This window comes from Anser cygnoides, chromosome 5 (genome assembly GCF_040182565.1).
Source record: "Anser cygnoides isolate HZ-2024a breed goose chromosome 5, Taihu_goose_T2T_genome, whole genome shotgun sequence".
In the NCBI taxonomy this organism is placed as follows: domain Eukaryota; kingdom Metazoa; phylum Chordata; class Aves; order Anseriformes; family Anatidae; genus Anser; species Anser cygnoides.
In genome coordinates this window covers 16,698,007-16,725,943 of record NC_089877.1, presented here as the reverse complement: position 1 = coordinate 16,725,943, position 27,937 = coordinate 16,698,007, and the positions used below count along the sequence as shown (strand labels likewise).

The following is a 27,937-nucleotide window of genomic DNA, read 5'->3' as shown; positions in this document are numbered from 1 at the left end:
GCAGATATACGTGTCTGACTGTGAAGGTGTGGATCATGGAAGAACAATCGTTAAACAACGGCATCCTTGATCAATTTATTAATAGCCATGAGCAGTCATATGACGAGTTTCTAAACTCGTTCACTTATCTTTTGAAAGGTATGTACCACCCAAATTTCCCATTAGAAATTGCAGCCAGAAGGGAAGGTGAAAAGAGAAGGAGTAGTATTTAGTGTTGTTCTGTTACTCACTTGCTACATGACCTTAGGCAAATCCTTTTGATGCTTTTGTTTTTCCTATCAGCAGTGAAATCCCTCATGACAATTTTCCTTACCTTGATTCACAGACTGCTAAGGTAGGGCCCTACAGATGGTTAACCATGTTTTGCTCAGTTTAGGGAGGTTGTGGGGGGCAGTATGTGGAAGGATAGACTCTCCAAGTAAGTCCCATGTCATTTTGCTAGGGAAATACTGAGACAAGAAGAGCCTAAGGAAAGTACTTCATAGTACATGATGACCTAGGACCAGGGATGTGCAGTTTAACTCTGGCTTGCTGTGTAACGCTGTGGTATGCACCAAGCTGGCTGTACAAATAACGTGGATGAAGGGACATCCTATAGGGTAATTAGGCTGAAAAGACCTTATGCTTTGCAGATAAAATAAAAGGTGGGGCTTAACTTTGATCTGAGCACTTCTGATTACAGGAAGTTTCGATCTGTACCCAAATTATGTAGCTGAGGTTCATTTATTCTGTCTGTTTTAAGTCAGGTGCAATAAAGATAAAGGGGAGTTACATATTACTCAGTTATAATTGTCTTTACCACAGCTTTGCACTTGGAATGATATCCTCATCTTATTGCAGAAGCACTGTATTTTCCAATTACACTATGCAGCATGCTCCATTGATTGGCAGTCAGAAGTCTGTCCTGTCCTTGTCCTTCAGGCAGAACTAAGTGTCAGTCACAGGCACTGAGCAGAAAACCAGTGGGGGAGTTGAAGCTGCCATAGAAATAATTTTGTGGCAGCCTTCTGTCTCTCCTCCCAGTAAAAAATAGAAGAGAAAGGAGGCGCTGGGAGATGAGATAAGAGGATTGAAAATTAGGTTCTGGTCTTTTTTATGATCTTTGTATCTTTGTATGATTGATACACTGGGGATAGGCCCTATCTTAGAAGCTTGCTGCATATCATGATATTACTTGCAAAAAGCCTCAGCATGTATTTCAGTTGCTCTCATTGTCACTACAGCATCTGCCACTAAAACTTTGTTTATCAAAGGTAGGGTTTTAACTGAATCAAATGCTTAGAAATGTAGTTTCCTATGTTTGTATAAGCAAAATAGCTCAGGTTGTTTTTCTCCTGTCTTCATCTTCCTCTAAAAATACCCAAAGGTGCTGGTTTGCATTATAAACTAATGACCTGCAAAAATTCCACTTAAGTAAGGCACAAGGCATTTCAGTATCAGAACAGTGCAAAATACTCTGCAAAATATCACATTCTTAGTTTCTTAATTTTGCACTTGAAAAATAAGTCATTTGGCTTCTAAAAATATAATTTTAAAAAGCAACTATGATAGCTTAGTAAGACTGTCTGTTAATAGGCTCCAGAAATGCTGTCTTTCGTGTCATGAGTTCTGATATCCACTGTGGACATACATTTGTGGTTAGTGTCAAGTAAAATCTGGCTGTTTACAGATTACCTTTCTGAATTTGGCCTGATAATAGTGTAGATCCATACTCTGCCTCTTAGTATAATTATCATTTGAATTAGAGTTTGCCATCCTGCATAATTAGGTATGCAGATACCTGTTTGTACACACAAATGACCCAGCCTATTCAATTGTGTATGTAAATATAGAGAAGGTCTTAAAAAAAAATTGAAAATCATCACCGTGTAATAGATTTTTGACTGTTGTACCGTTGAAAACAGAGGAAACATAGAGAAATAATTGGATTCCACTGATTTCACAGAGTACTGTATTTATATAAGATGATTTCCGCTTGTACATGAATTTGTACTAGCTCCCAGATTGGATTGCAAGAATATTTTCACTAGGAGTTTCTTCATTATTCTTACAAGCATCTCATAAGAATCTGATTTGCTAACTAATATTTTATTTTTCTTGATCAATTAAATTTACACACAAGTTGAAGTTGAAAAGAATATACCTTGAGTACAAAACCCAAGCACCATTGACTGTTCTGGGCTATCTATAATAATTTATTTTAAAGCATTAATTTGTGTTGCGTTCAGAATCACTGAATATCCGTATGCTTTTGCCAAGTTAACGTATTCAGTTTTTGTTAGTTTGCTCTTTTAGCTTTGATTATAAAAAAGTCCAGTAATAGAACATCTAGCTGGCATTTGCTTTGAGGTTGTACAACTCTTCTGTGTTGTATAAGTCCAATGAAAAATTGTGAATGTCTTGACTATGCAGTTGAAGCCTCAAAAGAGTTGAATTTACAAAAGAATTCATGATACAGATTTCTGTAGATGTGGTCAGTGAGTGAACTCTTCAAAACTAAACACTAGAACATATTTGGACAAAATCTCATTGAAATAGACCCAATCTCCTCTTTTTAAAAAAATGCTGCACAGGGCTCTTTCAGATCTTAGAAAGAATGCTTGAAATCTGGTGGAAAGAATTAGGTGTCCAAAATTAGAAAACAGCATCTGCTTCTAAACTCAGAGGAAGATTGGCAAATTCACTGGAGCATAAAATATTTCCTTTGACCTTCTATAAACAAAACAAAACAAATAAAAAAAGCACAGAAAAATGAAGTCCAAACTTTATGTTTTTCATCTAGATTTTAAATTACTCCTCTCACTTCTTTTTTTTTTTTTTTTTAAAAAAAAAAAAAAAAGAAAAGAAAAAATTCCAGGGTCCTGAATCAGTCAGCTGCTAGAATAAAAAAGTTGCTGCTAGAATAAAATTCTTATCTAAACCCAAGTTTTGACTCACAGTTTTTCCATGCTCCTGGCCATTTGGCCACTGGGATTAAATTCAGTCTCTTCCTGCTATTAAGTTTGCTCCATTTGATCTACTTTATCCTGCCTGGCGCTGAGTTGAGGTCTGAGGGCTTTGATCAGACCCATCTCTAAGCAAACTGAACCTTGGCTATGTGCTTTATAGCCTCAGTGCTGCTCTTTTGATGCTTCTGTGCCCAGCAGGCTGTCAGGCAAAGGAAGTTGGAAGTGGCTGACCATTCCTCCGCTTCCAGGTGCCATACAAGAGCCATATTTTGTGTTGTGATCAAATTAGTTTAATTCCCCAGTGAAAGCTTAGTGATGTTTAGTTCACAGTCCATTTAAAGGTAGCTGTCTCCTTCCCTTTTTTTGTTAACCATGTTTAGAAAAAACAACTTTAAACTTCCTACATAAGTGTCAGCAAAGGCACTTTACAAATTTGAGTCTAACCACAAAAAGCATACCAGAAAACTATATAAGAAATGACAGTAAATTTACTTTAATTTTAAAAAATGGACCAGTAGGACAATGCTAACCCCAAGAGAAATTTGCAGCCTTCTTTGTATGAGTGGATTTGCCAATAAAAACAACTAGGCAGTTCAATAAAACTAATTAAATTAATCTGTCATCCCCAGGGAACTTAAACAGGGCATGAAATAGGGAAACAGCGTCAATTCAGAGCTTTTTATTGATGTGTTTTGCTGGATCATTGGAAAGATTTGGCTAGGAGAAAAAATCTGCAGTTTTCTATTGATCATAAATGTAGTAGCTATCTCTCTGTAACCTTCATTCAATGTGGTATGAAGTCAAATATCGTACAGAGCCCCTAAAGGTAGAAGAAAAGACATAGGAGTGCAAGCATAATAGATGACTTTTGAAATAGCGGGGATCTGTTTTATGATAATTTGTTGTCCTTAGATCTCAGTGGTATTTGCTATGTAAAGAACTTCATTTCCCTTGTACAGACAGAAAAAAGTAAGGCATGAAGAGGGGGAATTGCTGAACACAGCAACTCACTGGCAGCCCCGGGTAAGGACAAGGCACCCTGGCTCCCTGAAAGTTGGACAGCGTGTGAGCAGTGGTGCTTCCCTGATAGCATTTTTTTTTTTCTGTGATGCATATTTCACTTGAACAATTTCTAAAGTATGTTTCAGATGGAAAAAAAAGTATTTCTGTTCTGTTGCATAACTTAGATTCTGCCTAGAATAAAGGGAAGGGAAATAGTAGCTTTGCTGTTGTTATTTTAGTACAGATTTCATCCGATATTGGTATATTGACTATGGTTAAATTCTGTTATGCTATATAAAACAGTAACATGGAATGAACTCTTGCTCTACCTCATCACCTTGCCTTGAAAGGCATTGAACTGCTAAATGCATCTGTTGGCTAAGTTTCATGACACTCCAGTGAGGTGAGAAACTGTTAGCCCTCTTTTCTAGGTGTGGAAATTACACAAAGCAAATAATGTCAGAGGTCAGAGCTTGGCAGCTCTGAGTGGCTCGGCAGGACAATCAGAAACAGAAATCAAGTGACCTCACTTTTGTTCTTCTCTGTGTCCAGTATAAAATCACATTGAAATGCCTGATTTCAAGAAAGTGAGTATTTGTCATTTTTTAAAATCAGGCCTTTCTGAAGATACCTTAATTTCTCAATTATGATGTCGAAAATCAAGCATTTTTTGAAATCTTGGGATGTCAGACGTTAGTTAATTAGTTCCCACCTGCTGTAATCTTTTTACTGGTACTATTTGTTAAGAAAGGAATACTTTGTGTTGAGTTGTCAGATGCTTTTAGTTATATATCATTCCCCTGTTTCTTACAGTGCTTATCTACGTATCAGCTAGTCTTGAATTCTTCTAGTATGCAATTACACAGAAGGATTTCAAAACCAGTTCTGTCCTGATTTGTTAGTAAGCCACCTGTTCTTTTAAAGTGTTCCCATGATGTGTATTTAAAGTAGTTTCGTTGTGCTGAGGATGAATTTAAGCACATTTGTGGTTGCTTTGACTGTAATAAATAAATAAATAAATAAATAAATAAAAATTGTTGGAACTAGAGATCTCATCTAGTGCACCGGTACTAGTTGGCTGTGGTAGATGCCACGTGATCCCTGGTAGATATTAAGAGGCGTAGCTCCCTTACTAGGATTGAACTGGTTAATGTCAGTTGAGAATCTCCTTTAAGACTTCTGTTACGGTTTTCTGAACTTTTAAAAGATTATTTTTGGTCATCATCTGTTGGAAGAAGCAAGATTTTGCTCTTGAAAGCTGCTGAGATGGTCAAATGCACATTTGCTGCGTTACTTAACTGACTGCATTATAGTATTCAAATGGAGAAGGTATCTGGCGACAGCACTGTTGAACCGTGGCAGAATAATGTATGTTTTTAAATGATCAGCTGGGCTGAATGTGGCATAAACAGGAAATATTGCCACTTTTCTAACACTGACAATATTTAAAGCCCAACAGAGATACAGATATTGATACAGATAAAACAGTACATAAAAACACAGCATATAGATTCCATTAAGGAAAACGGGAGAGAAACTGATACAGTAAAAGAACAGTTCAGCTTTTGAAAATGAAGAGCTGAGTTAGTTATGAAGAAATATTGCTGTACATTAAGCTAAAGCAGGTGTATGAGTGGCTGAAATATACTTGATATAAGTCATTCTTCTTTCCTCTGAAGAAGCACATACAAAAAGTCCTTTCCTGTCTGTTTTTTAAAATACATTACAGTAAAATGTCAAAAAATGGCAGTTAAAAGTAATAATTAGGACTTAAGAGTTTACCCATTTAAGTCAGAAATAGTCTGACTGAAGTTGTTGGCCCAGTCCATGGATTATTTATTTATTCTAGCTGAGGACCTGACATAGTGAAATTTCATTAGTAAGTTGGTGTTAGTGAAAAAAGAATCAAGCCCTTATTAGTGAATTTAGTAAAAGCTGACCTTTTAATTGAAAAAAAAAATTGCAAGTAAACAATCCTTCTTGCTGATTACTTGTGATTTAGTCAGGGTAAGATCAAAGACATGAGGGGAAAGGCTATACCAAGTGAATCTCAGCGCTTGTATAAACTGCAGAGCATTCCATAGGCATCCATGAGTTACGCTGATGCAAAACTGCAGTGAAGGAAGGGGATCAAGCAGTGTAAATGCCCTTGTTAACTGAATAGGAGGTGAAGTGTAGAAATGGAAGACCATGATGTTTTACGTATTGCACTTGAAAGATGTGTTATGAATATTAATTTGTACACTGAGGCAAGTAAGTTTTTATTTTCTTGGCTTTATAGGTTGAGTTACTTTGACAGAGGAGTTCTGCTTCTCGTGCTGCAGTGACATCAGTGTCTTTGAAATCAGCGAGGGTTTTGGTTGAGCAAGGTTTGAATAGGACTTTAGGAATTTGGATGTCTAGGGGATAGGTATTTCAGATGCTCAGGGTTGGCAGGTAAGATACAGTATCTGTGGAAAATCCACTGCCTTTCTGAGTAGCAGCAGGAGGATAGGCAGGATACCATAATGCTCTTAAAAGAGCACTAGATTACTGTTCAAGTACTTGAGTTGTACTGGGGCAGACATACAGGTGCCTAATTCCGAAATCCTCCTGCTGTGTACTGTGTGGGGTAATTGGGCTTTTTGTTTGTCATGAAAAGTTGGGCAAACTCTGCATTGATTTACAGCGATTTATGCCTTTAAATACATGGGAACAGGAAGATAGCTCAAGAATGTAAATCAGAGCAGATTTTCTTGGTTAAGTAACTGAAAACACCAAGTTCTGTTCTCAGTGTGCACTACATAAGCAGGGGGAGGCTGCAAATTTAGATTGAGGTACTGCAGAATTATATCTGGGGGCTGGTTTGGATGAATTATTAAAGAAAAAGAAAAGAAAGAAAATAGAAAGCTTTAAAACTTATCCTCCCAACAAATTGGATTTTCAGGTTTTAAATCTGTTTTTTTTTCTTATGGCTTGGCATTTAGGGTAAATTATCTCAGCCATATAACAGTGTACATAGCTGCAAATAGGTAAATCCAGGTTCTCCTACTCTGTCTCCATCTGTTGAACATCCCAAAGTGGTATTTTATGGAAGCATTTCAGTGACAGGGTTTGTTCATGCTTTTAAATGAAGCAGTTTGCTGATGTGTTTGAGATAATAAATGAAATTGAAACTCGTGCTCTTGACCTCTCTACCATGCCTCTGTACCTCTCTGTACCATGTACCTCTTGTACTCAGTTACCATGCTTCTGTGAGTAAAATTACTTTTTGTTCAGGAGCCCTGCACAAAGCCTCTGTGTTATTTGAATCCCAGGTGTTCCATCAAAGCATAATTTGGAAAGGCTTTAAGGGATTCACAGGCCTTTTGCTGGCCCTCTGTCCAGTGTTTTGAGGACAAGAAGTAAATTGGAACTTACAATAGTAGCTTTGTTGTATTCATTTTTTTTTATAGTTAAAAAGGGCCTTATTCTCAGCCAATTTTTATAAACATTTTTGGAATTCATTCATTGAATTGAAGGAGGAGGGAAATACCTGGTAGCTGCTATTGTTTTGTCCATTATGTTATCCCAGGCCAGGTATTCTACAGCATATTATTGATTGCCATGTCTGGTCTTGCTATGAAATGTTTTAAACCATGGGGTTTCTGTCATTCTTCTGGGGCTCCTATTTCATCTAATAGATTTTACTGACAGGAAGTTTTTCCTGATACTCCTGATAGCTCTCTTCTCTGGCTTCGTGATAAGTGACCCCACTGTTTGAAATATATGGGTGATCACTGGATGTTTTCAAAAGGTTCCTTTCCAAATTGGAAGACAAAGAGAATTTTAGGCAATAGAAAGGATAGATAGCTGGCCAGAAAGGATGTATCAAGCTGGATATACTCTCTGATAGAAATGTTTCTGAAGTCTGCAACATACCTTTCAGTGACACTCAGTAATGATGGATATTACTCTTGAGAGACTGAGATTTACTTTTCTAGAGACCTAAGCTTGCTTGTTATTTCATTGTGAAGGTAGTGTCAGTGGAATTTCTAAGAAGTAAAACTGAAAAACTGTGGAGTGAATATATGAATCTTTCCGTCATTTCCACCTTCTTCTGCTACTTTTTATTGTGCTTGTACCCTTTTTTATTTATTTATGTTGTCACATATGGTAAAGGCCATTTTTGTACCTGCAAGTTTTGACAGGTTGCGAACTGTGACTGTGCCTAATGAGTCAATTATCACTTGGCCGGGGGTAGGCTGAGCGCGCCTTTTGCTGGTTTACATCTGACCCCTTCTCCTTCCCATTCTCTTGCAAAAGTAGGGACAGAAAGGGTTGGAATTGAGAACATCGTCAAAGGAATAAAGCTGTGAGATTTCTCTGCAAGTTGCAGTTTCTTTCGATTTAGTATAATTTGTGTTCTTTTTAATACTTTTTTGAGATCAGCACTGTTAAGACCTCAAGAGAGATGGTTACATGATGCAGGATGAGAAACTGCAGGTATCAGTGCTTACTTCAGACACCTGAAGGGTGGGCCTCACTGGCCCCGGGGGCTGCGTTTGCAGCATAAGTTTTGGTTCACCTACCTCCCACCCGTTTATGTGGCACAGGCTCATCATGCATAGGGTTGCATGGCTGGCAGTCTGTCTGCAGCATGCGTTTCACAACTGCTTTGTGCTGCTCAGATGCTTTCCTTGTAAATTTTCTAGTATCAAATTGCAGTTGTGAACGTTTCATCAAATATAATGTTTTATGTTATCTAACCCAACAGTGCTGCAAAGGTCTTAGCCAAAAGTTTCTGACAGCCGCTTATGACTAATCTCTTTAGAAAAGGGATATAGTGCTTCTGGCTGTAGTCTCGGGTGAGTGAGTGGCACAGAAATACTGTGAATGCTCTTGATTTCTTGTTAGCTCACTTAATCTATCAGCCTTTTATCTGTGACAGTAGCTCAGCTATCCAGAAAATATATAATGTAATAAAATAAATTAGTGGGCTCATGTGTACTGTCTAATCATAACTGCTCAACTATGTGTCATATGCCTTCTGACGTTAAGTGATATTCTTCTGTTTGGAGTATTCAGTCTACACTTTGGAGAAGGTGGGTCTGATTGTAGCCCAGAAGAATGACCACAGTGGCACCCATGATAGGCACTGGTTTGTGCAGGAATCTTACGCTTATTCAGAGCTTATCGGTGTATGAGTTATGATGCTGATCATTCACATTGATGATTCCTTTTGTCTCTGTCTTGATCATGATGAGAAATGTATATGGCTTCCAGGCGCTTTCTTCCAGATTTCGTAGTGAAGGCCCCCTAAATGTGCACAGTGAGGATACTGGCCCCTCAACCCCTATTGCTAGTTGCACTGTAGGGCTGCACACATTTGGCTGCATGAAGACATGAATATCCTTCTGTGTCTTGTCAGTCTTTAATATAAAACTTCTCAGTTCTTAGTATGAAACAGGAGGTTGATCCTGTTTACCTCTGTAATAAAAGAAGTTTGAAACTTTTTGAGCAACTCTTCTAGTTCTTCCTATAAAGTAGGGTGACAATAAGAACATCTTCAATTAGTGGATGATCGCTTTACCTGTCAACAGTTTAAAAGAGGGTTTTGGATGTAATACAGCTTCATTTCCATGGCTTGAAAAAGAGAGCATATAGGAAGAAGACATTGCGCATATGTAGTGCTGTTCCCAAATATTTTTTTTAGGAAAGTGCTTGCTAAAAAAGCAAGGATAAGCCAGATGTCTTATCAAGGGACCTGGGATTTAGGAATTATTCAGAGGATCCATCTGTGGTCTGAGAGAAGAAAACTGTTTGCTAGGCTGTTCCGATCTAGTGCAATTTACTTTTTATAAACCTTGACTTTTGTGAGTGTGGACTTCAGGTTATGTCCAGAATGCCAGCCCTTTCTGTGAGTCATAGTAACCGTGGCACAGAGCTGTCCATGGGGATTAATAAGTCTTTGGGAAAGTGGACTGCTGAATGTACTAACCCCAAGGGCATCATTAAGACTCTCCGCAAGAATTCCTTTAATGCCTATAATGTATAATTATGCTTTAGAAATGCACTGCAGTGTTTCTTATTGTTATAAAGTAGATTTTTCAAGCTAAACCCAAGAAACGCTGTTAAAATCGGCATTTATTTTTCATTAAGAACACGTAGTGTGAAGTTCACTTGCATTTATTGTACTATAGCTGCTCCATACTTGATAATGGATTTTTTTTTTTTTAATAAAAAGGCAGTTCTATCTTGGCCATGATTAGTTGTTTTTTTTTTTCTCCATTTTTTTTCTATTTTGTCAGAAAACAACTGTTCAGCATGAGTTTGGAAATCCAAACTTCTGTGCACATACTTGTCTCGATCTCTGATCAGCTCTTAGCTAAATCTGTACTGTTGAGTTTTTGTTTGATGATGGCCTAGCCATGTCGTAATTCTGAGGGACTGTTTTTCCAGTCCCTCTTTGAAGGCCAGAGGAATCCTCTAAGGGAACTGATCCTACTTGAACACCAGTATTTAATCTTTAATCGCAAGACCTAAACTTCTGACAATTAAATATCACTGGCATATGGCTGTTTGTAAGTCTTGGTGATACCAAGATATTGAGGTAGAAAATACACATTTTTTTGGGGGGCCAGATCATCATTGCACTATGATAAAAAAATAAAGTATTTTCTCGTGCTTGATAAGAAAGTAATCCATCAGTTAGGTATGTGAAGGTATATCAAGTTTTCTATATATTGCATAAACTTTTGAGATAAAGAATTTTTCAGTATCAAGGAATAGGTCATACTCTGTGCGCTGGAAGTTCAAACTTCGTATTCAGCTTTATGATAAAGATTGCAAAATAGATGTATATCATGCTCATGGAGGCTCTGAGCACGAGAAGAGAAATGGATATGTAAAAGAAGTCAGTATTAGGTCTAATGAAATTCATGTTTTTCTTTGTCTTGGATGGTGTGTTATCTGAAGTGGTGTGATTCTCCTTGCAGAGGAAGAGGGGAAGACGATTCAAGGATGTAAAAATTCTTTAAGAAAAACATTTTCTACTTCTGAGTTCTTGAACAGAGATAAACAGGGTGGCTCACCTGGACGAAGCAAAGAAATATCAGTGCGCCTCCCATCACAGATGCCAAATGAGAATGAGGTAATGAATTCACATTTGTCCATGTGGGCAAGCATCGCATTCAAGAAGATTAAAGAAAAAAAATGTGTGGGGGGAGATATACTGTCTAAATGTTAGAGGCTAATGGTATTATCCCATCTGAGGTAAATATTTAAAATACTACCCAAGTGTATAATGCTTACAGAGGCACCTGCAGGGATCACATTTGGCAGTGGCATTTGCAGAGCCCCCATAATCTGACTAATAAATAAGGAGCCCTGCAAAGACCATTGTTAGGTTTTCACTGAAGACTGCGGTTAATGGTAGGGGTTGGCAGAAAGGAAAAAGGCTTGAGAGTATGAATGCCAGCATGCACAGATTTGCTTTGTTGGAGGATTTTAGCAAGTATTGAATCCTGTGTTACTGAAGCTAGATTGTTTCAGCTACCTGAAGAAAACAGTTGGCAAACCAGAGTTCTTTTTAATCTTCTGAAACCTATGAGATTAGGGATTGAATGTGTAGGGAGAGGAAAACCACAGGCATGATCTGGAGAGAGCAAGATGGAAATCTGAGTCCACTTGTTAAGAACTACCCTCTTGCCTGAATAACAAATAATAAAGCTGTGATCTTGCCTGTAATAAAACAAGCAAACAAAGAAGAAAAAAAAAACAAAAACAACAACAAACAACAACAACCCCCCAAAAAAAACCACACACACAAAAAAAACCCACCAACAAACAGAAAAAAAACTATCTTCGTTAAGGTTCTTATTAAAAAAGAAGTAGCAGGTCATTTTGTGCAATACACAGAGCAGCACACTCAAATGACTTCAGATGATGGGGCTGCCAGGCCTCAGTCAAAGAGAAAAAGCTGTTGTTTTCCTCCCTACTAACACATGCCTTTGAGGTAGAATCAAGTAAGGCTTTAAAAACAATCACATTCTGTCAGTTGATTATATAACAATAATGACAAAAATCTTTTTTTGTCATTTTTCTTATGAAGAATATGGTTGCCTCGTTGGGATAGACAGCCTTTGGGTCTCTTTCCTTAGCCACTTCGAATTGCTTATGCTTTATGCTGCCCCATAAAGCAATGTGCAGCTTCTGTTATCCTTTATGTAATAGAACATCTTAATATTTGTCTTTTGTTGCTACAAAAAGAAAGTTTCAGCCATGACTTCATGTTTTTGTCACATTAGTGGTTTCAGAAATAAATATGGTAATAATAGAATGCATTAGAAAAGCAGCTATAATAGTAATGGGAGGAGACTTCAATGCAGTAAGTTGGCCACGGTAACCTTTAAACCTGCCCTGAGGAAAGAAGGGAAAAAAATACATTGAAAACAATGCTTCTGTTCTAAATGCTGCTTTTTAGGCCTGTTATGATTACTTATACTCTTGCTACAATTGAATCAGTGATCCTGTGTAGGATTTCAGAGGATTACCTACATATGTTCTATTTTCAGCAGCATTGCATTCAATCTTTATAAAAATTGAAATGCACCATAAAGGATCTGTTTGTGTAAATCAGTAGGAGCTTTGACTGTGATTTTGGTTCTGTTTCATGCATGTGAATATTTCTACATGTCTATCTACAGACAGTCGTGAATGACAACTGGAAAGCTGGTGGCTCTGATGGCAATGATCTCGGTCTATCTGAAAGAGCGAAGGTGAGGTTTTCTTTGATTTTCTTCAAGGTGGGGATTATGAGCAGAAGGTGACTGAAAATTTTGCTTTATGCATTTACAAAGCATTTGCAATTTGTCAGCGTATTTCTTTCATGCCTATGAGAAAAAGGAATGAGAGCATCATCATCCAAATCTTTTTCCAAGTTTTAGCGAGTATGCACTATTAAAATGTAAAGGTTGAACAAGATGATAGTGTAAAATCAGTTTGGAAAAAATGAACTAAGAACATCTCTTATTTCTGCATAGAAACGCAGAAAACTACTCAATGCATATAGTAAATCTTCCATTTACACATAGGCTGGGAAAGTCTTTTGACACTCACCCCATGCATTTATTCAGAGTGTTACCTGAAATAAGAAGCAACTCTTCTTGTGGTATGTTACATAGTTTAGACCATTTTTCAAGGGACATCAGCCTGGTAAAAGCAGTAGTGAAACGTCCCAGATGAAATATCAAAAATGTCATAATTCTTAGCTTTTTAAATTTTCCATTCAGATCACCATTAGTATCAAAATAGGAAGATCCATCTCTCCTTTGCTTGCAGCATGTGCTGTGTCTGTGTAATATGTAGTGTCTTTGCAAAGCTGCAGAGTAATTTATGTAGATTTTTGTATGACAACTTTACTTCTTCAGCTTCCCACCAAATTCCTGAAGAAGTTGCTGTTCAGCTTGAGCTTTCTCTTCACCGTAGTTGGTATGCAACAACTACAGTAGAAATTCTTTCTCTACACTTGAAAATATTTCCTTTGGGTTTTGCATTTCAAAAAAATAATCACATGCTTTCCTAGAAAAATGCAGGGGAGAAGGGAGGTGATGAAGGAGGAAATTTAATGCTTTTCTTTGCTTTTCTCTAAATTGTATTGAAAAGAATGGAATTAATACATTTTAATCTATTTTTCCAATTTTGTGTTTTTACTGCAGGTGAACAAGTACTTAGACATAGACACAGATGAAGAGACATGCAGTGGTAGGTTTTTTCCCCCTTCATATTCACAAAGATTGTCTGTTTTTGGATTGAAGTATATGGATATTCCTTTCTTTTTAGTGACTCTGAAACACTGTTTAACAGAACCATTTCTCCTCTAAGAATGATTTTCTTCCTCAGTTCTTCCATTGCTAGAAAATTCCCCCAATTGCCCGTACTCCCAGAATGGAACTACTTATTTCCTCAATTTAACAGTTAATGAAATAATAAGTTACAAAGTTTATTTATTATACCATGTTCTGGTGAGCAGTGATTTTTTTCAACGTTTCTCAACTTTTTGCTAGCAACTTTTCTACATTTTTCCACACTTCTGTTTGTACTGAAATTATTTTAATTACAAAGTGTAACCCAAAAAGTAAATTGGGTGCTGAGAGAGTTCTATAAAATGAAAATGTTGTACCTACTCACTATAGTGATTTCGTCCTCGGCTTATAATAAATGAGACTTACCTGGAAAGCACATTGAACTTCCTTTAGCATTCCAATTATGAGCATTTCACATAGTGTTGAACTGCTCCATTATGCCTATAATGATTTTAACTCTCCTGCTTCTAAAAAGTAAATAAAAAATCTAGTGTTTGTAGGTATTTGTCTATTATAGGTGTTTGTGTGGTTTTTATTACCACCAGAAGACCTTTTGGTGATTAAATTTATTTTCCTCATCTGGATCTGTGACCGCACAAAGAAACCAAGCCACACAGATTAAGGGATTTGCCTAAGGTCACTGCAAGAAGCTGTGACAGAGCACTGTTTTGGTCCTTAGTTACTGCCATTTAATTAGTCTGTCTAATCCATTAACTCTTTGATTAGTCTTTTCTCTCTGTATGTGCAGAATCCTTATGAAGTCCAGAGGGCTTACAGACTTCCAGCTGATGAATACTGAGCTTGGTTGTAACTCACAAGAAAACAATAGACCCCCCTAAGTCAAGTTTATTTACAGCAAATGTTCTTCCACCTAGACTGGGCATTCAGAAAGGAGCGAGTAAGATAGCTGTCCTGCATCAGATCTGGGAATTGAAGATTTCTTTTTGGTGCAGTGTTTGTGTGCCTGTTTTTCGCTTTGTTAGGACACTGTTCTGTGTTTGTCTTATATTGTGATACTATCTTAAAAACTGGGGCTCACTAGTGGAAGCCTAAACTCACATTTCGTTGATGCAAAGAGGCTTTTCAGTATCTGGTTTGGTGGAAGTATTGTTAAATATCTCTAGCTCAAAACAGACCCCAAATCGGATGATGAGAAATAAGCCCAACACTAAAATACCAGGCAGGGCAGTGAGGAAAGAAGAGTTGTGGCAGAGCTTGGGGATAGCTGCCACTTTCTGGACCATGTCAGACCTTGCCTCTCTACAGGCTTTTAAGTCATTTCTGTGTGTGTGCGAGGGTAAATGCCAATCGCATACATCCAGAAACACCTAGTTATACAGACTGCATTTGAACAAGATGAGAATTACAAAAACGATCATCTGCTTGTACTGTTTGAACATCACTTTGTGCAAACCACAGCAGGAAAGTTTTTGTTACTGCTTTTATTGGTAATTATCAAAAATAATAAACATCACGTTATACCATCTCTACTGTAGATTATCAGTGTGCTAATTAGTAGTTTTTTATGTGACATTTGATTTGGCTTTCAATATCTGCTGTCCTCAGCTTCTCCCATGAGACAGCACTCCCTGCACACACCCCTTCAGTGCAGAAAGAGGCCACATCAACCCCTAAGCAATCAACAGCTCTCAGTAACAACATGAAGCATTTAGATTGTATTTTATAATATTGAAACACTGCGTGGCCAGCAGCTAATTATTCCTTCTTTGCTGTGTAAAGAAAGTAAACAGCAACCTGACTTCTACCTGGGAAACCCGCAGCCTGGATCTTGCACAGGGCTTCAATGGAGACAGCTGTTCAGTCAAGAAAAAAACAACCCCGTTGACTCCTAAGTCAGTGTGCAGAAAACAGGCCTCATCGTTGGATAGTTCCCTTTTATGTTAAAATCCACTTGATAGGCTTCATTGTAAGAGACGTATATTCTTATTCTTATAGAAAGCATAGCAACAACATGCAAATTAAAATACAAACTGATACTGCTACTTCATACTGATACTGATACTGATACTTCACTTGTTTGCCATAGTGAAGTAACATAATATTGCTAATGGCCACCTTAATAAAGGATTACTGGTGAAGGGTTCCAATTAGTTTTAAGTGAGGCAAAGTATGGCACAAATTTGAAAGGCATGCTGTTGCTGGCCTCTTTAAATGCTGCCACTTGCATGCCAAATGATAGAGCTCATATTGGCACAACAACCTAGGATACCCAGTGAAAAATACACCTTGCCAGTACAATTACAACAAGCTTTTATCTCTACTTGTTATTGGCAGCTGTTCAGTATCTCTGTACTTCATGTAGCTTTAAGGGCAGACCACTTAGCTATCCACTGTACCTCCATACAATAGATAGTCACACTTAAGGGGAAATGACTCAAAGCTGAAGGTGTGAAAATCATGGTAGAAAATAGGTGTTAAAACATCCCATCTAAACCAGTGCCTTTTGGAGGATGATCTGGGAGAATCATTCTAGCAGTGGTCTTCTTTTTAATTTTCCTAAGTCCAGTATCTTTTGAGGTGAGAACACAGCTGCTTCTTATGGAAAAAGCAGCCCATAGATTTGGCCACTATGAAAATTTGTTGTAGTTGTTTTCATTAAACAGCACTGGGCTGCAAGCCTGAAACCAAGGCAGTGCTTTTTCATTATGTGTCTTTGGCTCAGTAAACCTTGATTGGCAAAGTAAAATTGCTGCCCTAAACCATAGCTTTAACCCATAGTGTAGACAGTATGCGTATGGTGGACTGTTTAATTGCTTTTTCTCATTGAATTTAATCTATAATTGTAAGTGGCTTAAGGCAACAATAGAAATGATCAGGCTTTCTCCAGGGACAGTTGGAGAATGCCTAGTACCTGTGCTTTGGCAACAGAATTCCTTTCCAGGACTGGAGACAAATCACTTGCTGTAGGGCTGAAAGGATACTTAGGTAATAGTAGGTAATACTTGTATAAAATACAAAATATGTAGAAGCATGGCTAGGGACCTTGAGTGTGGTCTTTTTTAAATACAGGAGAATATTAAAATAGGACTAATTAAATGCATGAGTGAGGATGCATAAGCAAGGATATTGGAGTCTCATCAGGCTTAGAACACTGATAGATGAAAACTTGTCTTTTCAAGGTACCAATTTTCCGTAGCCCCACAGAAGTTAAGGAGAAACTGAGTGACTCAGTCAATTTGAATTTGAGGGCAAGCATAACAATTTGATTATTTAAATAAGCAGTCCTTTAAGCAAATCATATCAATATATTGTTTTCCATAATCTGTGCCTTCCCAGATATATTTAGAGCCTATTTTTACGTCCAGAAAAATCCAGCTTGGGGAACAGGATTCAGAGTTCTGTAGATTTTTATCAAGTATGGGGCTCCACCAAACCTAAGAATCTGTTGCTTTTTTTCTCCTCCAGTCTCTGCAACCCATTTAACATTGCCTTAAGATGATTTCACACGAGACAGCTCTTTGGGGCTAGCAGTCTGAAGCCCAAGAAACAGAGAGAGCAAAATTTAGCTTTTAATATTTTTCGTTACTGCTACCTTCCTCATCTCCCCATCAACAGAATTTTTGTCAAATGTAGTGTCTGAAAGTATGGTAAAGCCTGTCTTAGCCTATCTAGAGCTGTGCATCAGTTGGCTCGGTAATTGTAAAGATAAGACTTCAAACTTCTTCACTCCAGAGGGTTCACATCCAATTTATGACATCAAATTCTTTGTTTCTCTATTTATGATTAATGTCAATGGTACAAAACGGACAGCAACAAAACAATTTAGTGGTGTTCACAAATTTAGTAGTCACATTCTGTGGGTCTATCACGTGAAAAAAAAGAACTAAAGAATTACTCGGTTTCCTAATCTGTTCCACTGCACTATGCAGGACGCGAGTAAAACTGTAGAAGTTCATTGCCACATCATCCAGGAAGTTGGTTCTTCCTGGTATGAGGGAAGGTGCATTTCAAGATCTCTTCTCAGATTCTTGATATCATGCCTGCTCAATTATCTCTATATATGGTGTCATTGGCAGTATTCAAGGCATTCCTGTTGCTAATTAATCACCTCCACAGAGAACATAATTAGCAGCTTAATTAGGATCATCATCCACTACTGCTGTAGCATCAGCTTAACCCAGCTGTGAGGTACTGGCTAGAACTTACAATAGCCTACAGTTCCTTTGGGAGCTCCCACTGAGAAGGACTGTCAAAACTCCCTGTTTTTTCTCTCTGAAGGAGTTTCTTGATTAAACATTATCAGGGAAAGCAGCATTTACCGATTAGACTTTCATATGCTGTCATGCAGCCAGGATAGAGAGACAAAGCTCATTTCTGGCATGTCTACTGGCAAACCAAGTTTGATTACCACATTCTTATGGGGTGATTGAAGGAAATTTCAAACGTTGTTTGCATTACTAACGAGCCTTAAAAAATTGGAATTGACATTCTGAGTATGACAAGCACTTCTTGCTAAAAGCAAAAATAAATTTCCTTCTGTTGTCCCAATTTTTAAGAGTTGTCTTTTTGAGCCATTGCCAGGTGATTACATAACAGTGCTTCCTCCTCATCTTTTCTCCACAGATTGGTCCGTTGTGGGGGAAAAACTGCTCTTAGTACAGAAATAAGTGCAGTGTTTATATCAGGAGATGATACAAACCTCTTGATGTCCAGGCTTTCCTCTCTTCAGTGAGGGTATATATTTAGGCTGCAAGTTTGAAACAATAGCAGAAGATGCCATTGCCTTTTAATGAGCATTCACATCTTCCTTCTGTCCTGTTTTGACACCAGTTATAAGGGAATGAAAAAAGCAGTTGCAGAACATGTGAAACCGTAGCATATAGTCCTGTGGACTGCACAGTTTTTTTCAGAAAGCTGTCCCATATGACTGATGCAGAATAAGATCAAACGCTGTGCTGAGAATAAGGACTGAAAGCACGTAGATGACTAGAGGTAGATACAAGCAACCAAGAGTGTAGGCATGAAAATTGTAACCACTTACATGTGAATCACAAACCAAAACACAAAAATCCAGGAATGAGATACCCAAAGGAGTAAATTCAGATCTTTAATAAGTACATTCTACTTTACAAACCCAAAGTAGATAGGCCTTGAAATAAAGTTGTCAAGAGAAAAGCTAAATGAAATATTTGATCATGGATTTTTTTAAGGCATAGCTAGGAAATCATTATTTTGAAATGCAGATTTACAGGAGGATAACAGGTCCTTGACCACACTGCTGTGGTGAAAATGTGTGCAGGTAGAGATAAATGGTCATTTCTTTGTTTTCACTGTGGACCTATATACCCTCTTGTTGGTTGCATTAAGTACCATTCAAGCAACATTTTCAAAGTTTATTCTGAGATTTCAAGAGGAAATCAAGCTACTAAAATCTAGTATAAAGTTGTAAGGAATTTGTGTACCAGGCAGAAAAAATAGTAGGTTGATTTATGTAATCCTTCAACTAAATTGCAAGACATATGGTTCCCTTAAGATTCTTCGTGGAAGCATTACTGAGACAAGATGGACACATCTGTGCTGTAGCTGAGCTGAGATTGATGCATGTTAAAAGATATTTCGAAAATCTAAGGCACATCCTTCTAAGCTGTCACAGAAAGTAAATCTACTTTTCCCAGTATGAACGCTTTGCTTAAGTGTGTAAAGGAAAAGTGATTCAGAAATCTGTGTATTTGTGAACTATGGGCCAAATCCTGCCAATGTGAAAAGGTTGTGTGTTCCTGTATCCTGGATATGTAGAATTCCTCTTTGGTGCCTCTGGAAAGTTCAGGGAGGGACAAACATCCCTGAAATATCCTTGGACAACAGTTATCTGGCACTCTAGTGGGAAATATTATTACTTCTGTCAGGTATTTTTACTTTATGCTTCAGGAGATTCACGTTAAGGCAGATGCATTGCAAAGATTCCTTATGCCCAATGTATAGGAGGGTGAAACTCCAGGAAAAGAGAATTGAAATGGGCTGCCCAGGTAATCAATGAAAGTACCAGACTTAATCCTGGTCGTGCATAACTCCTATTGCCAAAGTTTCTGCTCAGGTCCTTCCTTCCTTCTCATGAAAGAGAGAAATCTAGTCCCAAGTTTTCTCTGAGTTTAGGAATATCTAGATCCAGAATTTTAATTCAGCATCCTCAGGAAAGAAGAGCTAGCCATCTGTTTAATCAAGTTTGATTTTTCCTTAGTATAGTATATTTTATTATCTAGATTCTAGCTCAGGACTGCATGCATCTGTTTGCAAGATAATTGCCTGTATTATATATTATGCAACAATAAGTACAACACACTGACTAACAAGCTTCTGTCTGTATCTAAGCACTACAGGATTTTACACATGATTGTGTTAACATACATTGATAGAAGGATAAAGTTGAGTATTTTTTTATTCAGCAGGGTCATTAGTTCTTCCAGGACAGGTGGAACAGACACTGACTTGCTGTACACCAGCTTTTGATAAGCCTGTTCAGCGGAAGTTCAGAACCTTATCGGTGCCACAGCCATTGGACAGCAAAACACAAGAGGTATGAGGTCAGATTTATTTAAACACTTCTTTTTTTTTTTTTAAACCTGTTGGCTTCTAATGTTATTCACACAGGGACAGAGGGATTGTGTGGAACTGCTGTGAGTTTACAAATCACATTTTTAATGTTTGAATTAATGAATTCTGAAATACATTAAGAATTGAGGTAAATACTCTAATACAAAGGCTCTGCTTTATCTTGCATACTGTTGCTATATAATCCTATGTTTTCAAATTGCAGACAAATTACAACACTCCCAAGTTGTATGTGGGCTTTTTAATATTTAATTGGTGTAATTTGCAAAATATTCAAGCAAACTCTTGCACTTCCTGACCTTTTAAGAAATCATAACTTACGTGGGCCATTTAATTTTCCAGTGATTGCATGGTCTTACAACATCGTGCAGTTCTCATTGAGCTGGATATAGGAACTATCTTCTGCAGCAGTGAGGTAGTGAATGATCACTAATATGATATTTGAAAAAGGTTTTAGAATATATTGTGATCAGAATTGGAATTTGTTCTTTTGGAAATGAGTAGTAGCAAGATGCTGCTGAGGATCTGTATCATTTAGGTCTGGCATGGAGAGCTTTGTGGCATGGAGTCTCAGCCTTTTAATCAGACACAAGCAATACATGTTTTAATTTAGAATTGCCATTTTCCCTCAGAATTTCAGACCTTTTCAAAAATAGAACAGAAGGTGTGGATTGCTCACAGGCTTACTTTAAGTCATTAAACTTCCTATCCAAATAGTCATTGTGAGCATTAACTTTCCGGGATGTTTATATTGAAAAGAATTTTTCACAACATTTTTTCCGTTGCCTGATCATTGTAATAAAAGCCGAAGTTAGCTTCTGGCTAAAAGTGGGCAGTTTTGATAGCTTCATATGTTTATTGATGTCCCATGAGGCTTAAACCAAGTTTATAAATGATGTGTGACCAAGGAAGGATTGATGGTGTGGCAGGGCGTATGGTGTCTCATTTCCAGAGCTGAATTGTAGTTGGTTCTTTGCAATAAACTCTTTACTATAAGGAACAAGTCTGCTTTGGGAAAAAGTAAATGTTCTAAAATGACCTTTCAAGCTCTAATACCTTCCATTCTGTGAATAAAAATATTTGCTCTTTTCCCTAAGGATTGACGTAATTCAAAGTTTTTTGCCTTGAGAAATATCCATTGGCATACAAAAAAACGTAGAATGTGGTTTTATAGTTTGCTCATTTGATAACTTCTGTATAAAATCAAAGAAGGAGAGTTGTAGCAGCCTGCAGTGTTCATAAATGATTGCATATGACTCTTTAAGTTATAATTCATGAAAAATAGATGAAGATCCCACTGCATGCAAAATTCATTTCTGTTTGAGGAAAAGTTGGGTTTTGAAAGGGAAACTGACTACTATTACATTGGTTAAGGGTTGCTGCATTTTTCAAGAACAAATACTTAGGATTTTCACAACTGTTTGGCTGGTGCCAGACTCTGCAATACTCAAAATGAAGGCAGTCTTTCCCCTAAATTATACATGTTTTAGTGCCTTCACTTAGATAATAGAAATGTGGCCTGATTTTTAGAACTGTCAAGGCTGAACAGGTCTATTTTAAAATCCCTCAGTGCTTCAAATTGTCATTGCTGTGAAAATTAAGTCTTGCATTGCTTATGGCAGGACTACTTGAGAAAGAGAAAAAGATTTACCCTGAAGACATCCCTGCTTTGAAATGACTGTTCCCTGTCCATCAAAACAAATCTGTTAGGGAAGGGCAACAGAATGTGGCTGCCTATTTGTTTTTTGCAGGGCATAAGGGAAAACCCTTCTCTTTGAAAAATAAACGAGTGCGATGGAGGAGCAGAATATCTGTGCTATGGACATATTTGTGAGGGACTTCAGTGGAAGTTTTACATCTCTGAATGTATTGCTAGGGAAGGTTTAATGTAAAAAAGAAGCTCTGTTAAAGCCCAGTGCACAACTTGGCTATTTATTCAAGGACAGCTCTCCCTGAACATGTTTCTTCTATCAAAAGTTGTTGATACAGCAATGACACAAGAAATTATTTGGCCAGCAATTTTGCTTCCTCTTTCTACCCTGGTTTTAGACATTTTTATATATATATATATATATTTTGAAATTTTAATATAGACAGTGCACCATACATGACCTCCCACAAATTGAAACAGTGGAAGCAGCATTCCCTCCATGACTGAAATACATTATCACGTAACATTTACCTCCCCTACCTGGATATTTATTCTCTTCTTTATTTATACTTAATACTTTCTTTCATAAAAGACAGGTTTTATATTTATTTATTTATTAACTGTATGTGTTAATGTCTAGGTTCTTTATTTGTTCTTATTTCCCCCCTGCATGCATATAACTTCAGTTGAATGCATATTTTTCACGTACTTACTATTCACATTCATTCAAAGTGGGGCTCATCTCACCTAATTTCAGCTCTGAATTTAGTCTAATTTAGTCCTGTCATCAGGAGGAAGAGAGAAGCACCTCCAGTAAGTGATTCATCTCACTTGCTGTCAGCATTTGTCCTAAGATATATTATATCTCTGTCTGATATCAGAGGCTTACTCTCAGGCTGGTTCTTTTTTGGCTGGCTGCTTTAATCTAGAAGCCTACTTTTTGTATAGCTGGGATTAGGAAAGATGAATTCTACCCTTCTATTCCCCATTGTTAGTCTTTAGTTTGAGCGTTCAAAAAAGTATTTACCGTGCCCCTTTTTATCATTTTAACTGTGGAATGTCAGCATCTAAAACCTAAAATGCAGCTTCCATTGACCTCTTTTGGTCTAAGATTCTACTGCTAGGCCTCAACTGATGTTTGTTTCTACTAAGTGCTATGCATAAATGAAACAAGAACAAGGAAGAACTTGTAACCTAAAGACAGGCTTGACAAAGTGAAGGAAGATGGAAGAGTTGTATCTTTTCAGAGGCTGGTAAAGACACAGAGATTGAGTGACTTGTCCAGGATGATGAAGCGGTAGTGGAAAATGGGCCATGATTTATTGACTTTCAGTCCAGTGCCCCTAGTTTAAGACAAACCTTTTTTTTCCCCAAGTAACCCATACTAAGTTTATATGATATAAAGGCATACATGCCTTTCCCCCTTTTTTTACTCATAGTTATTGAGTTGGTGAGTTTTCTTTTGAGTATACAATGAAATCATCAGTGAGTGTATGCACATCCTTTACATAACTTGAACAAGTGAATTGTAGTGTGCCGTAATTACACAGAAGTACAGGATTTAGAAGAAGAGAGTCAAGCTGTTCAGTTAACTGTAACTCCACACAGATTAATAAAAAGAACTCAGTTGCCAATTATTAATAGACTTTTGAAAGTCTCAACTTTAAGGTATTTTATTTACAAAATTATTATGAACAGCCTCTAGCAAAATACTTCAGTTATTAATATGAATATTGCATTCTTTTTCCCTTAATTTGGACATGCAGGAACTGTAAATGAAAATGATTCTTTCTTCAGAGAGTAAATCACAGGAGCAATCTTAAGCAAACTGGCAGTTTTCTAATAGAGCAAAATTCTATTCCCAGAGAGCTCTCAAAAAGATTTCAATTAGATGTTAAATTAGACACCTGAAATTCACATATTTCTCTCAGCTCCTTAGGCAAAAATAACAAGATAATAACTTGATCAGCTCAGAGGATTCAGTGTTCTATTGCAAAGTGTCTTCCTTTTGAAATAGATCAAAATTGCAGTTTGCAATATAAAAAATTTATACTGCTTGTCTGCATGGAAGGTTGAAGTGAATAGCTTCCTGAGAGAAGAAGAAAAGAATCCCTACTGCTTTGAATGCTCATTAGAGAGATGAAGCACACAGATAAATATGCAATGTGAATAAACTTTTCAAATGTGCAATGAATGTGTAATAGAAAAATAGGTATCAGTGAAAGCAGGTATGTTATACTTTGGCATCTATTTCCAGTTAGCATTTTGGGTTTCGTTTTTTTTTTTTTCCTAACCAAAATTTTTTCCATTTTTTTTCTGCATCTGCATAAAAAGTTATTGGAAAGACACAAAGTTCAACACAAGGGCACAGCGAATGACTGTCTCCGTAAACAGTGTTACAAGAGATTTGTTCTTATAGAATCCCTATGAAGGTTTACTGTAACTTAAACTGTTCTTAGCTTAATTACCTTTAGATGTGAATATTTTTACAACCAAACTAACTGAAAAATATTTGTACGTTGCATTAGATTTTACAAGTGTTTTGTATTTCCTCAAAGGAAAGAAAGGTAGTAATGAAACCCAATTGCTAGTACCCTTACTATACGGAATTCTAGGAGTCTTTGCCTGTAGGAAAGATGAAACTGGCCATAAATATAGTGAGGAGGTCAAGGAGTTGATCATAGCCCTAATGGGAAAGAGAGCTTGTGGTGTGCAGGCTTTGTGTTATGTAAAGATTTCCTGAATGTGCTGTTTATAAAAGTTAATGATGGCTTACCTGGGATAGTCTATGGACATAAGCAAGGTAATGTTTGCATATAGAATTAATACCTTTTCCTAGACCAACTTTATCTACAAAGTTCATTTATCTTATTTATAAATGCCTGTGGTCTAGGGGTCTGTATCTAGGGTGATTTATATGCTCCAGCATCTGTTGAAGCCAATGTAAGCCAGGTCCCTGGAACATTAAGCAATGTAGGTGATTAATAAAATTATACAAAACTGGAAAAATATTTCCTGTTCAATCAGACAGAATATGCTTATTTGTTTTGTTGGATGCAAGGAAGGACACTCGGCATTTTAAAGCCACTGCTCAATTTAGAAGACACGGTACCCCACAAAATTTATGTTAACATTTTATAAGAAGCTGCAGTGACACAGTTAATGACAGAGAATAATATGTTATTCTTATTATATAATAATAAGTCAGAGAAGTTTCCTTTCCAGTAGCAGGGCACCCACCAGACATAGCAGTGAATATCTCGTAAATATCCATGTAAAGGATGCATTATTAAGTAAACTGTAATGCTTCAATGAGGATTCGTCAGATGTTTGAAAATAAGTGTTTAAATGTTTGGCTGATTTGGTTCTGGAGTACTTAATTCTTGGAAACACAAAGCCCTTGAGGAGGTGTGCTATCTGTCATGGTTGAAATTTCTAGATATGTTATATTAATTTCTCAAAAGATAGAGAACATTTCTGTACAGTTTGGGCAGTGAAGATGTGTCTCCTGTGTAGCTGTGGAATTCATTTTATGTAAATGATTACCATAAACCTTTTGTGCTGTGGCCTCCTGCAGTTCCTTTTCAGCACACAGCCTGCCATAGTTATTTGTTTTCATTATTTTATTTTATAGGCAGAGAGTTAACTCTAAGATATTTCTATGAGAAGCAATATAGAAACACTGTACAATATGTCAGGAGAGCAAATATCAGCAAGCGGAGTAAGACCCTGTGTTCATTATGTAAGAAATCCAAACCATCAAATTGCGTATCTCTGAAATGGTGAAAATGATTAGAGTCTGAACATTGATTATATGTCATTTTTTTTTGCTTATTCCACTCCTGTCCTTTGTTGAAACTGTGTTCTGGGCAGCACGTTACATTAGTATCAGCTGTACACTGACATTTTATGTGTCATTAGCCCAAATTTTAAGGATATGGAATCTGTCTTTGAAATTTAACATGGCTGTACATAACTTGCCCATATCCCCACAGCCCTGGCTCTACAAGTGGCAGAAATGTAATAGATGTGTGCAAGGAAGGTTTTTAGATTCCTCGCCTCGAGCAAAATTAGCTAATGATATTCATTCAGATATAGTGCAGTACAAATGGGGCACATTAAATGACTTAAATTAGGTCGAATTGAATAATTGAATTTATTCTTTTACTTAAAAACAGCTTAATCAGCTGAGAGTGCTGGAGTCAGAAGAAATAGTTTAATTAAATATTAATTAGAAGTTTGTATTTTGAGCTTCCTTATCATTACTTGCAGCAATATTATTTATGCATCTGTTTTTGTTCATTACAGCTGCTAGGGGATGATGTTCAACCATTCTTACTCGATGAAGAATTTGATTATGACAATGTGGCATTGACCCCAAAGTTCTCTGAAGCCGAGCTGAAGGCCATTATAGAATTGTCTGAAGAGAAGAAGAGAGGACAGATGTCAAGTCCAGCAGGAGCTGAAGACTGAATCAGATGCACCCTGAGTGACATTGTGTGCAGTGCTGGTGAAAAACATTTTAGGGGGTAAATCTAGCTTCTTGTTTTACCCTTAGTGTTTTTATCTGTGTGGGCAGTAAATGACATTGTTAGGATTTTTTTATGTGTTTCACCAAGGTGCCTTGGAGCCTGAGGCTGCCTTTATACCTTCTTCTAGTCCAAATGAAAGCACAGAACAGGGAGATAGTGCTTGCTCAGAGTTGCTTGTTTAGTAGCCCTTCAGCCAGTGAGGAACTTTTACTATCTTTTTGTATTCTGTACACTGATTTGCCTTGGCATTCAGGTTGGCTAAGGAGGTCTCTTTTGGTACCTAAACCCCATGGGATTTTTGAATATATCAGTGGCCTTTAATATTCTTATCCCCAGTGCTCAGCTTCTTTGCTGTTTTCCAGGTGGTACAAGGCAGTTGGAAAGATGTCTCAAACAACAGCTATGAATCCTCTTTTGTAAAAAAAGAAAAAAAATCCTTTACTGGAGTGAAGCCCATGTTGCCTCAGTCTAGGCATGCTAGAATAATTGCTCCATAGGACCAAAACAAGCTGGCATGATTCAGAATAGCTGTATGGCTACTCTGGCTTATATTTGGTACTGACTAGTCCAGAGGTAGTCCTAAAGCTGTCTTTGCCTATTCATTCAGTAATGCAAGTAACAGCTTTTTGCAGCTGATGCATCAGTCTATAGACTTTTTCCCTGTCATTGTAAGATTTAAAGATACAAAGTTATAACAGGGAATAAATCTGAGGATGTTTTTTTCCTCTGTTCTGAGTTACTTTAGTTCTGCAGAGAAATAAATATTCCTGTTTCCAATAAACTTTTTTGAACGAGTTGATCAAAATTGATGTTGTATAACTACTGACAATTAAACATGTACTGCTACAAAAACCCTTCCAGACAGAGAAAAATATAGTGATCTAATCCATTAAAGAAATTGGCATTGAAAGGCTGTCAGATTTAACTTTTTTTTGCAGTATATGATTCCAGATACTAGTTTATGGCTTATACTCAGCATCACTGAAATACAGTAAGCTTTGGAGCTTAGTAGAGTACACACAGTATGAGTGGGAGAGAAGAATGTGCATCTCTGGCACAAGATAGTGTGAACTTGTGCCACAAGATGTTTAGAATTTATTTTTTTAGCTTACTGTAGAAGCTTTGCTTATGCAGCTTGGTTTAACATCACAATTCTGGATTGTATGACTGGTCTTTCTGGTATTACTCCATTAGCTAAAGTTGATTGACCAACATCTTGCCCTTGGCTTATCTCCATTATTTCTGAAGTGGGTGATTAAAGTGATGAATATGGGAACAGTGCCTAAGTAGAGACTAGAGACCAAACCACAAGTTGTTTAAAGACTCTGAGTGAAATCCCTGCAGTTGATTGGCTGCTCCATTGTCAGAAATGTAAGAAAACAAATAAAGTGTTTTGATGTTCCAAAGGAA

The 27,937-nt window shown here is 37.2% G+C and overlaps 1 protein-coding gene across 1 annotated transcript; it reads left to right on the top strand.

Annotated features, from left to right (window-relative positions):
• On the top strand, positions 1-27,937 carry IFTAP (intraflagellar transport associated protein). Its single transcript, XM_013194288.3, is given in 7 exon segments — positions 1-138; positions 10,907-11,061; positions 12,617-12,688; positions 13,628-13,673; positions 20,179-20,309; positions 26,304-26,447; positions 26,449-27,937. Coding segments are annotated over 7 exon segments (687 nt in total). The 5' UTR covers positions 1-35; the 3' UTR covers positions 26,485-27,937.